The 12,140-nt window shown below is 50.3% G+C and overlaps 2 protein-coding genes across 4 annotated transcripts in view; one reads left to right on the top strand and one right to left on the bottom strand.

The window, feature by feature from the left end:
* Positions 1-6,188, top strand: part of GPR161 (G protein-coupled receptor 161) — a 57,492-nt gene extending 51,304 nt beyond the window's left edge. For both annotated transcript variants that reach the window (XM_075564506.1, XM_075564497.1), the window contains 2 exons: positions 1,714-5,524; positions 5,555-6,188. In XM_075564506.1, coding sequence (XP_075420621.1) covers positions 1,714-1,979 — 266 coding nt within the window. In that variant the 3' untranslated portion in view covers positions 1,980-5,524; positions 5,555-6,188. The remainder of the gene's footprint in view (positions 1-1,713; positions 5,525-5,554) is intronic.
* Positions 6,189-9,966: 3,778 nt separating this feature from the next.
* DCAF6 (DDB1 and CUL4 associated factor 6) overlaps positions 9,967-12,140 on the bottom strand; it is a 129,861-nt gene continuing 127,687 nt past the window's right edge. For both annotated transcript variants that reach the window (XM_075564476.1, XM_075564485.1), the window contains one exon: positions 9,967-10,426. In XM_075564476.1, coding sequence (XP_075420591.1) covers positions 10,362-10,426 — 65 coding nt within the window. In that variant the 3' untranslated portion in view covers positions 9,967-10,361. The remainder of the gene's footprint in view (positions 10,427-12,140) is intronic.

Raw genomic sequence — 12,140 nt, 5'->3', positions numbered from 1 at the left:
CAGGCCCCCATTCACACACGAGTTGCCCGGGTCTGGGCTCTCCATGGGTCCTGAGCCTGGAACTCAAACTTAACCTTTCCTTTCTGAGGCATGCCCGGCCATCCGTGTGACCGCGTCCTCTCTGAGCCTCACCTCCTCACGTGGACAGAATGGCCCAGTGAGTGTGTCGATCTTTCTGGCAGCCCAGGCGGCCATCCTGATGGTCTGTGGGCCCCCTCCTGAGAAGGCTGCGTGGGTCTGGTGAGGAAGACTCTGCTCCATCCAGGCCCTGCGTTTGTCCCCAGGGGCTGTTCCCAATCCAGCCTCTGGGACCTGGGGCCTCGTGTCCCCTCCACACCTGCAGATTGGAAGGGTAACGGGAGGACACCACCCAGGCTGCCTTCAGAGGTAAACCATGCATCCCCGGAATCCTGCAAAGTGAGCACAGCCCCGGGCATGAAGTTGAGAAACTGTCACAGCCGGTTCCCAGGGTCTTTGTGCCTCACGCCCTGTCTTCTACCTGCTCCCCGAGCTCAGGATGGATGGAGGGGCGGTCACTCTGAGAAGTCAGAGAGATGGACGCCAGCACACGGCCTGTGCTAGTGACGGGGTGGAGGAAGGCACAATGTGGACACGCAGCCACGCGGCTCTCTCACACACCCCAAACTCCCTGCCCCTGCCCTGCCGTACAACTGCTTCTGTGGATTTCTGAGGCTGCCCATCGTTACAGGAGCCGAAAGGCCCGCCTTCCTTCCACGGAGCCGCTGGGGGTTTCAGCTTGCTGACCTTGTGGTTAGCAGCCTACCACGGATCCACGACACCACCAGAGCGCCATTGTGGGCTTTCTACCTACCCCAAAGAAGAACAAGGAATTGCGCGCCTCCCATTCCCCCAACCCACAGGGGGCCAGGCTTGCCCCATGAAGCCTCCTGGAGGGGGACAGGATCTCAGACAGCATCCCGGTTGCAGGGAACAGCAGGGCCAGGCGCTCGTCTGCCTGCCTACGTCCCCCATTTCCTCTCGTGAGGAGCGAGCGGCGTGGCAGAGAGAATCCTGACATCTCCTGCCCAGTCTTCCCTGGTGATGGGAGTTACCTTCTCTCCAGAAAAATTGTTATGAGTGAAGGATCAATGTCCTCTCTGCCCTCCAGACATAGAGAAAAGCAGTGGGTTTAATGATAAGGCACTCGGTAGGAAATGGAAGGCCCTCCAGCTTTCTCCTCTTCTTTGTAGTTGCCGGGAGGAATTGTAGACCTGGAGAGGGCTTGTCAGCCTTCAGTGTTGCTTCCAACCTGAGGTTCCCACGACTGTGGGCGTGTCTGGGTGTGTGCGGGGAGGAGAGAGAGGGCTTGGGGCTTGTGGTCACTGTAGACAAGTGATTTTGGAGCTAAAAAGACCCAGAGACCTCTTTTTCAGTGTTTACATGTTTGATGATCACGAATAGAAAGTATTGATCAATCCTTTCTGGGGTCCAGACCCAGGCCAAGCATCATGGAAGGAATTACTGGTTACAGCAATGGCATGAAGTCCTGTTGACCTCAGACGAGGATACTGAGTCTGGGTTAACACATTTCTCTTAGGAGTTCCCAGGCAGTACGCCTCAGAGTCAAGGACGTTAGCCTAGGCAGCCTGGCCTCACCCCCTCCCGAGGCCTCTCCTTCCCTTCATGGGCTGTGCAGCCGCTCACACGTCCTGGCTCCCTGGCTAACCTTGTGTTTCTTGCCTTCTTTCTCAGAAGTCGCCAAGAACTCGGTTCTTCACGTGAAAGCCGAAGTGCACAAGTCCCTGGACAGTTATGCGGCCAGCTTGGCCAAAGCCATCGAGGCTGAAGCCAAAATCAACTTGTTTGGGGAGGAGGCGTTGCCAGGGGTCTTGTTCACCGCTCGGACTGTCCTGGGGGCTGGCTGTGGGGGCCGCCGGGGCAGCAGAACTCTGGCAAGCCAGCGCCTCCAGCTGCAGAGCATCGAAGAGGGGGACGTCTCGGCCGCGGAGCAGAGATGAGGCCCTCCGGGTGGACCGGGGCTGAGCCGGAGAACTGTTCAGATGATCCCCATCGTGGCTCGCCTGTGCGGGAGCCCCACAAGCACGTGGGTGTGGCCGCGGGCCATGCAGACACTGTCGCGGGATAGGGACAGCAGCTGGTGTGCAGCCCGGGCCGAAGGACTGGGAACTGTGCCCCACGGCGGTGGTCACTCCAGTGGCTGCTGTCCAGCCCCACAGGGGCATTCTTGAGATCCCAGTGCTGGGAGCGGAACATGCTGTGGAGGGTATGGGTGTGGCCTGGACTTGGTGGGAGGTGGCTGTGGAGCTGGGAGAGAGCAACCCCGTGCCGATTGATCACTTCGTTTCTGTCACAGCCTGGCACCACGGCACTCGGGGGAAGCCCTGCCCAGTGGAGCACGGGGACAAGGCTTCGTGACAAAGCAAGAAATCATGTGGACGTGGGTAGCGCGGGAGGGCGTCACCTCTAGACTCGTGGTCCAGAGAGCGAGCCTGGCAACAGAGCTCCTCTCCTGGAGTGCCCACCTTGTCTCCTGCTTCTAAGCCCCAACTGCTGGCACGGGTTGGGGCAGCCCACAGGGCAAAGGCCTGGAACTAGGCTGCAGACAGTTGGTAGTTCAAAGGCAAAACCACTATAAAAGACAGGAGGGAGGGGCAGCTATCAGGTGTTTGCTTTTCAAAATTAAAGGTAAAAGCAAAACCCATTTGCTTAGGACACAACACTTTTACCAAGAGTGATTGGGAAGGTGCTAAGCGTAGCTAGGGAGTGTTGTTCCCGCGGGAGGAAGCCCGTAGGAAGGCCTAGTGTAGATTCTACGTGCGATGTGCTGTGTGCACCAGTAGAGTAGCAGCCTCTCTCATTCACCAGGGGATCGCCTAAGTTCAACACTTACTATTCATACAAGCAGGGCACCACGGGATAGGCTAGAATCAAGAGTTCTCAGCCCTGCTCTGCCTCGGGCCTTTGGCCCTGGGTGTGGGGGAGGAGGAGGTGAGGGGTTGGATTGGATTGTGTCCCAACATGGCCTCCAGCTCTGATCTTGGGGGTTCTCTGACTTTGGAGAGAGAGGAAGAAGAGTGGACCCACTGACCCACACTGCTGTTAAGTTGAATGCCATCCCTGTTGGGGTCGGGTCGTTTCTGACCCGTTTAAAGCACTCCCGATGGAATGCTGGGCCCCAAGTTTCATCTTGGAGGAAGAGGGACACCCCCCTCAGAGGTGGAAGTGGAACAGCAGGAATTAGGTTTGTGTGGTTGCTTGCCCTCTCCCCTTTTGCTGTAGAGCTGTAAACCAATGGCTGGCTCATCCCCGGCCCCACCGGGGACAGTGGCCTGGATCTTTCCCATCTTCATGGTGATGGACTGCGATGACAGCTATTGTCAGCTAGGGACTGGGCCCTGGCCTCGGGTTTGGGGGAAAGTGTTGGGGGCTTCTCTAGAGTTGCCCAGGATGGTGGGGAGATATGCAGGTCTGACATTGCCCTCTTTCTGCTGAGTGGGGAGGTGGTTCCTTATCTCGGGGTATCCTGTGTAGTCTAGGTAGACAGACATTTTTCCGGGACTTGCCTAGTTTCTAGAGAGCTCATACTCCTGATCAAGTACGGGCATAGAAGCAGCTCCGGTTAGACATGCTCAGGGTCGGAGCAACCTAGCAAGGTTAGCAGTGTGGCTTTTTGAGTGAGACAGGTGCCCATGGGAGCCCACGGTTACAGAATGTCTTCCATGGGCAGGAACCCTGGTCAGAGGCCAGCTGAGATAGGCCCTTGATTTTCTTCTAGAAAATTTTTTTTTTTAAAAGGAATTTACTCTTTCCTAATATTCCACTGAGGCCCGTTCATTTGGTCACCTGCCCTCACTGCCTATCAACCCTGTGCGAAGCCCCAACCTTGGCCCTGTGTGTGCAGAAGCACTAGTGGTTATACTCTGATTTAGGGGAGAGGCCTGGAGGACCCCCATTTACAGGTGACCCCAGAGAGGAGCTGGGCATACCCCCTTCAGGAATTGAGAGGACTCCATGATTCAGGTGGTGACTTGAACAAATACTGTGTATTCTAGGATTCACATCTGCTTTTATTCAGCAACTGAGGGGCGCACTAAGCTCACTGCCCTGGACTCTACACATTAGGGTGACCCTACACATTAGGGTGGAACTGCCTCTGGGTTTCTGATACTAACTCCCCAGGAGTAGAAAGCCGGAGGAAGGGAGTCATCTGCATACATCCTCAAGTTTCTGAGGCAGCTTCTCGGGACATCTCTCACTGGACAGGGTCAAAGTCCCTAGCTGTCCCCACAGCTCCCAAGCTCATTAACCAATGTAGTTCCTGGGTTCCCTTGTGGACAGAGGCAGGTGGGACCTGTGGCCACTGATGGGTGGAAAATATCTCAATGTTGTGATTTCCGGTTTTGACAGGAATGTCTCTCAGGGTTGTGAGTCCCACACTACAGTACACACCTCAACAACCTGCGCCCTGACCATACTCACCACCTGTACCGAGGGCTGGGGACAGCTGTGTGGCTGTGAATGGCACTTCCGCAAAGTGGAGAGCTCTAAATGTCTGGAGCTGCAGCCCCCAGCTCCTAGAGGACCCTGCATCTTCTCTGCTAACGCATGGGACCACACTTTAAGTGGGTTGGAGTCTAGGAGCAAGGAACCTCTGGTCTTTGGCTCTCAGTGACGGAGCAGCCAGAAACCCAGCTACTCTGAGCGGGGTTTGGGGTGGGAGGGGCTGTGCTTGGACACAATGAGCAGTCCTGGCCTACTTAGATTGAAGTGTAAGCTCCTTTACGCCCCTGAGATCTCACTGAGCTACCATGAACTACAAGTGTAATGTGGCAGGGAACTGACATTTACTGTACGCCGTACCACATTGGAGACTTGGTGGGAAGAGCACAGTTTGATAGTTAAGTTCTGGCTTCAGCCGTACAGCCCCAAAGGGATGTTTGTTAGGTCCTGATGTACACTGAGTGCCGAGTCAACTGCCCTGCAACCATGGGCGTGCCTGCTGAGTGAAAGAACGGGACACCAAGATACACCGTGATGCAGGAAGAGGTGGCCACCATTGTCTGTGAGAGCACAACTGTGTGAGCTGTGCACACATAATCCAGGAGGCCCAGGGAAGGGACTTGTCAAGGTCTCAAGGTTGAGCAAGGCCACCTGAGTCGGTCAAACTCCAGTAGCTCAAGGAAGGCTGGAACGTCCTTGTCAGAAGGTGAGGTACAGGCTTCTCTGGGCAGAAAGACTTAGTGTAAACTGGCGCTCGGGAGACAGGAAAACCATCTGTTTGCAAGACCTAAAAGTGACTACATGCAAAACACCCGTGAGGCCCAAGAAAAGCGAAGGGACCCACTGGGATGAGATCAAAGCACAAACGCAAGTCAGCACAAGATTACTAAGAGCACAATTTTGGTCAGTGTTCTTCCAAAATAAAACTCACGGTCATTGAGTTACCGACTCAGCAATCCAACAGGACGGAAGAACGGCCCCTGTGGGTTTCTGTTAACTCTACAGGAGTTGGAAGCCTCATCTTTCTCCCAAGGAGCGGTTGGTGGTTTCAAACTGCTGACCTTGCAGTTAGCTGACCAACATGTAACTGACCACGTTCCAGGGCTTCTCAGTGTTATTCTTAGGATAATATAGTACACTGCTCATTCCCTCTAAAAATGTTTTACTGAGCAGTATAGATAATTTAGGAATTAGAAGCCACTTCTGTTTTCCGTACGACAGCACCACTTGGAAGTATCACAAATACTAGGCAAGTCAGCTCCTCCCAGAGGAGCAGACAGACCCAGCACACACGGGCCTGGGCCGGCAAGGCCAAGCTGAGGGGAGGAGAAAACAGCTAGCTGACTGGGAATGGCCAGGTCTGGTCATGGACACCTGCATGCAGAAGTGGTTAAAAGCCAAGCTTCAATACAAGACAAGCTAAATCCGGAAATATATTTAACTTGATGTTTTCAGATTTTAAAAGAAAAATGTTTTAGGATTATTATAAGTCAGTATTTATAAACAAGTAAAATTGTATTTAGAATAGTTTTGTTGATCGGATTAAATATGTTTTTGGTATGTGTATAGCTGTGGACATGTGTGCATGCATGTTTGGTTGCCCATGCTAAATTCACCTGGGTATATTCTTCCCTGCAGTTGTCATAAATTCCCCCATGCAGCTTGCACAGAATTATTAAATGGCCAACTTAGCACAGCCAAGCTATGCAGAACACTCCACATTTAAAAAGGTTTGCTGAAAAAAAGATTCGCTGTTGGTGTTGCGCAGGTGTATGCACGCATGCACACACCGACACACACTGTAACCTACAACCACTGTGAGTTGTAGATTCTGAGCCTTGGAGCCATCTCAGTCCACAAACCTACCTACCAGACCCTTTCACCTACCAGCCCCGATGTCACTCCTTTTTTCTGAAAACCGCCTAACTTTCCAGAGTCCCCCTACAGACACCAAGTCATGGAAGAGGCTGGGAGTGTTGGCCTTGTCTCTGTAGAATGTTTTTTTAAGCCACTGATTGTAGCTTTTATTAAAAATTTCAACCATAAGAAGATAGTTTATGATGATCCTGACTCACCTTTTTGACAAATTTAGTTTTTATATAAAACATTGCAAAATTTCAACTAAAGAACAAGTAAAACATTCAAATACAAGTGTACATTTTAAAATTTAAGCTTCTGTCAACAAATCATAGCTGTATCAGTTTGTTAGTCCTGCGGTCCAGAACACAACTTTCACTTGAAATGTTTTAATAACTCTTCTGTATGGCCTGGGAACCTGCTAATGGGAACTGGCATACAGCTTGAATTTGATGAGGCCAACACTAAGCAGATGTTGCTTGGTACCCGAGTAATGTTGATGTGATAAGACCAACATTAAGATATTTCTCCTTTTGTTGAACTATCAGGCCAACTCTAAAGTAGTGAAGTCCATAGTGTAACAGGATATGGGCTAAGGTGAAGTTATAGCCCATAAGGAAGGCTTTGTCTTCCAAGTAGGAATTCAGATCCTTCAGCAGAATGCAGGCGGCGTCTCTAGTGGAGTGTCCATCTCCTTGAGGGACCCTGTATTCCAGTCACTGCTGCACGACAGCCTCGCTCTCTGGCAGTACTCCCGGCAAAGATGCTTGGTTGGCCAGCCCGACTGTTAACCTGGGACCACTGGTGTTTGAAGAACTGCAATCTGGTGCGTACCCTGGGCGCTGTATTTGTTCCTCGGACTCAGCCCCAAGGATTCTCAAGCAGTGTCAACTCCACGGCTGCTCCACCATCTCCCGGGGGGAGCTTCTGGCTGGGGTGGGGCCTGGGCAACCTGTAGGTTCTGCCTCCTGCCTCCCAGATGCTCACCTGGCCTGCCTTGTGCCTGAGTTATAAACAGCAACAAGTGGCCAAATCTCCAGAGCCTTTGACAAATCCCATCTTGGTTGTATTCTTGCTTCCTCTGCCAGTCATTCCATTAGCCTCTGCCCCAACACTCCACTGCACCCTGTCCACAAAGGCGTGGAAGACTTATATGAGCACTATGAACTTACAGTGGTCTCTCTGGAAGGCCCTGCAACCTGGGTTCATGTAGCCCTCATAGAGCCTCTACGACAGGTCGACACATAGGATTACTCTGAGGTTAAAGAGGAAGAAACAGAAGGCCAGAGAAGGCAGCTTGACCAGGTTACAGGATTCTTTGGAAACCAGAAACTTAATTTTGAACTTGCCTGAAACGATTTTAAGTTGCCCTGTATAGCTAAACCTTGGATTCTTGATCCCTTTTGGGATGTTCCAATTTCCCAATATGGACACATACATGCTCTTGTCCAGGGTAAAACCTAGAAATCAAAGTTCAATGGGAATGAGTAAACTGAGGTCAGTTTCTAAAATATGCCCTGCCTTCTTACAGAACAACAGGCGACCTGGCTTGCAGCCATCCTGCAGAAACTCCTGGTCTACACACATAGCATGGGTATGCTGCTTGGCTATGGACCTGGGAGTCTGCACAGCCCAGCACAGAAGGCATATGCCTTAGTCTAAGTATGTCTTCCGTGCTCCAACCAGGCTATTTGAATTTCTGAAAATAAGAGGAACATTTCCCATAGCAGGCAAACTAAATGTGACATGTACTTTTTTTTAAGGCACCTGTTTCAGCAAAAACCAAAAGCATCAACAGAGAGGGGCCCACATGCCCCCGGCAAACCACCAGATGTCTGTTGTTAGCAGTATCTTTAGGCCAGAGCTGCACAGTTACCGCTGGTCTGGCAAGAGATGTAGTGGGGGGCGGTGGCAGTGGCGGCTGCTGCCTGTGGCTGCTGGATGGGGGAGAGGTGGGGATGTCACATGGTACTGACCTCGTGTCTGTGTTAGTCTGGGTACTTTACAGAAACAAACCCACAGCCACTCATGTATGAGAGTTTTATATAGATTTAAGTGTGCATCAAGAAAACATTCCAACCCTTTGCTGCCCAAGCCCACAAGTCCAACATTAACCCATATGTCCAACACCAATCCACAAATCCTCCTCCAACTCACAAACCACATGCAATGATGCCGACTGCAGGAGAAAAGCAGAGTCAGTGAACGTGTAAACATCTCAGCGCTGGCTGGGGTCTCCACGCGGGTGCTCCAACACCCAGGGCTGCATTGGGGTAGATCCATGTGGCTTCTCCTTAGGGATGTCTTGCAGGAAGTCAGCCTTGCCCGCTGAAGAAGGGAACGACTAAGGCAGCTGCACCCTGGTCTGACCTTCGGAGAACAAGAGACCCGAGAACTAGAAAGGTGAGGCTCACTGAGCCATTTATCCTTCCGCCTTATAATTAACTCCACGCGTTTATCAGCCAGGTTGACACAATAAACTACCTACCTCAGTGTTCAAATTTTGCCAGCAATGGATAAGTCTCAAAATCCATTAAATGACTGAGCCAGGCATGTCAATGCAATGTCTTCTCCAGTTACTGGCTGGCAAGGAGGTCAGATGAATATTGTCACTGGCTGGCAGGCCAGAGGGAAGCTGCTGGGGTGAGCTGCTGCCACGAAGAAGGGAGACAGTGTCTAGGAGCACTCCGAGTGACATTCCCAATTCCAAAGGCCACTCTCAAAAAAGGAAGAATTGATGTGTCACCCAGAGACTGACAGCAAATGCCTTGTGTGTGTGTGTGTGTATACATGTGCGTGTGCTTGGAAGCAGAAGCAACCATAAAATACCTGTGAAATTCTCATGGACCATAGAAAATGGACCCAGCACTCAGCTGGGCTTGCTCCGGGCCGCTAAGGTACTGTGAGCTTCTGACAGAGGCTTAGAGTCCCTGGGAGGCAGCCACAGATGTGGTGTGCTCACCTGGGTGACAGGAGGAAGAGACCTGGAAAATATATAAACTGAAAATAATTCAGTGTCAAATTATTTTGTGAATTGATCTGAAACATGGACAATTGTGTAGATGGGGGAAAGACAGAGCGTAATGAGTATTTAGAGAGGGGGCGGGGGGGTTAGGTCTGCAGGAACCATTTAGGTCACAATTGAAGGGGGAGGGCTTGGGTGTGCGTGCGTAGGGATGGAGATGGACACGGGGGTTGGGGCTGATCAGGAATTAGAAATGGTGCCCAAAGCTTTCTGTTGAGATCCAGATGGTGGAGAGGGGAAGTGTTCATCAGAAGCCTTAGAAAGATGCTGCGCCGTGTCCAGTACATGAATTTTCCACGCTGCCCTCAGTGATTTAGGCTTGAAGCCTGACCACGTCCTTTGTAACCAGGTACAGCTACCTCACATCGAGATGGTCTCAGCTCAAGATTGGAGGTGAAGACAGCACTTGGGAAAGAAAAATTTAAAAAAGGCCTTTCTGTGAGACCCTCTCACACAGAAGTCACAATGGAAAAAGGTTACAAAATCTAGAGACCAGAGAAGGGCAGGCCGCTTTAAGTGACAGAAAAGATTGGGAAAACTGGGGCCAAAGCAGCCGGGTAGTAAAAGCCAGACAGTAAAGAAAGAACCAAATGCAGGATGTCTTAAAACAACCAATTTCTTTAATTAGAAAGCAACAAACATGCAAATGGGCAAGTATGGAAAGTCACCGGAACCCCATGTTCACGATCAGGAACGTACTCGTCCACAGTGGCTCACGCGGCTCCTCTGAAGGCGAGGGGAGACAGTGCACGTTGCACCTTCTAGCACTCCTCATTCACGGCAAAAGTGTTTACAACATTTTGCTAAATTTGTTTTACACACGCTCCAAATCCATGCACACAACTGTTCCAAACCAATGTTAGGTTGTCCCATAAAAAGGGAAAAACTCCAAAACCCAAAACCTTAAAATTGCACTAAAGCTCTGTAAAGGAAAAAAAATAGGATCAATGTCTTATACAAATTCCAGAACATCTAAGTGCTTGCCAACAAGAGTTGATTACTCTTCATCCTCATTGTCATTCTCCTGGCCAGAGCCTTCGGATCTGTCACCCTCCAACCGGTCTGGAAAACATGGATATAGGAATCACCAGAAGAAATACTTTTACCATTACGAGTATAATGACCTTTGATGCCTTTTCATATCTAATGATTAAAATATATACCAGTTAACACATCACTACTTAAAAACTGCACAGCACAGTGTGGTAGGTAAGTTATTTTTATTTGTTTAATATGTAAGTCGATGTTGAGTTAGCCCCAAACTCATGGTGACAGTCAGAATCTAAGAAACACGGCACCATTAGCTCTGAATAGGCTTATGCCTCTAAAACACTCAACAACCCTACACATCTTGGCATGTGGGTCCTAAGGAGTTGTATCAGGTGCCACCAGGGGCAGACTGCATGGCACAGTGTTCGGGGTCCACCTTGATCTGTGTAATTCCTTCAAAACATATCTTCAGCAAAATGCCGATTAAGTTCCAGGCACAGTGACGACTACTGAGGATAAACAGGTGATCCAAATGAACGTGTGTTCTCCGTCTAGAAGGAGCTTACCTACACTCAAACAAACAAAAACCCAAACTTGCTGTGTCCAGTTCATTCTGCCTCGGAAGGGCAGCCCGAGAGGATAGGGTAGGGCTGCCTCTGGGTCTCTGAGACTGAGTCTTGACAAGAGGAGAAAGCCTCATCTTCTTCCCTGGGGATCTTGACTGCTGCCCTACGCTCAGCAGCCCTCGAGTCATGCAGTCGTGCAGAGAGCTCAGCGTACTCTGGACTGAACATAATGACAAGCTGCGGTGAGTGCTCAGCTGCGTAGGCTCCTCTCCAGACATGCTCATCCAGGCACCGAAGACTCCAGCCAAGCGAAATCCTTGCCAGCCTCGGGACACAGCACGCTCTCGCAAGGTTTCATGATTCCTATTTGCATGTCCCCCAGTTCTTCAGCTAGGAAAGTATTTGCTTATTTGTCTTAATATAAACATGAACCCTTTGGTGAGATGTTCCTGTGATTTCTTCCAACACCCAGGCTGCAGAATCATGAATTTCCTCCACATTCCGGAACAGCTTTTACGAGCCCCAGAGTAGTGATCATAGTTTTAATAATGATTGGTATGTCTTCTTGAAGACTGGACTGTGAGCTCTTGGAGGACAGAGTTGTCTCTTACTTTCATAGGTTAAGAGTCTACTAGAGGATGTTCAATGAAAGTTTATGGAATAAATAAATGTGAAGTTTACTATGAGAAGATTATACTCGGGCATGAAAAGAAGACAGCAGCATAAATCACTACTTTCTAGACCTCTATGGAAAATATTACAGTGAGATATAGGGAAGGAGCTCACTCCCACTGCTGAATGGTGAGGCTACATGTATCAGTATTCACGGAGGTGTAAGGACTCTGATTGCATCCTAAGTCCATGGCACACGAAGCATAGCATATAAAAGGTAGTATGTCACTCATGGTCCAATTGAATTAAGTAAACTCTTCGCCCCCCCCCCCATACTAACTTCAGAGCTGAGATGCGGTCAATTAATATGGCCCTTCTAGCCATAAAATTCCCGCTGTGATGTATTTCAAGCCTGTGGCTCTAACCCCGTTTTGGCGGGAGTAGTGTTACAGGGTTAGGGGGTGGGGGTATCTTTGAACTCCTAGTACAAGGGCGCAACTTCAGCCACCATCTTTCACTTTCCTTGGGGGTGTATCTGCTCAAAGAACAAAACCATGACTCCATTTAAGAGCCATCTAAGAAGCAGGGAAAGAGAATTCCCAGGGCCA

Source organism: Tenrec ecaudatus, chromosome 1 (assembly GCF_050624435.1).
Source record: "Tenrec ecaudatus isolate mTenEca1 chromosome 1, mTenEca1.hap1, whole genome shotgun sequence".
In the NCBI taxonomy this organism is placed as follows: Eukaryota; Metazoa; Chordata; class Mammalia; order Afrosoricida; family Tenrecidae; genus Tenrec; species Tenrec ecaudatus.
The sequence above is the reverse complement of the archived record's forward strand: the minus strand, read 5'-3'. Positions and strand labels throughout refer to the sequence as shown.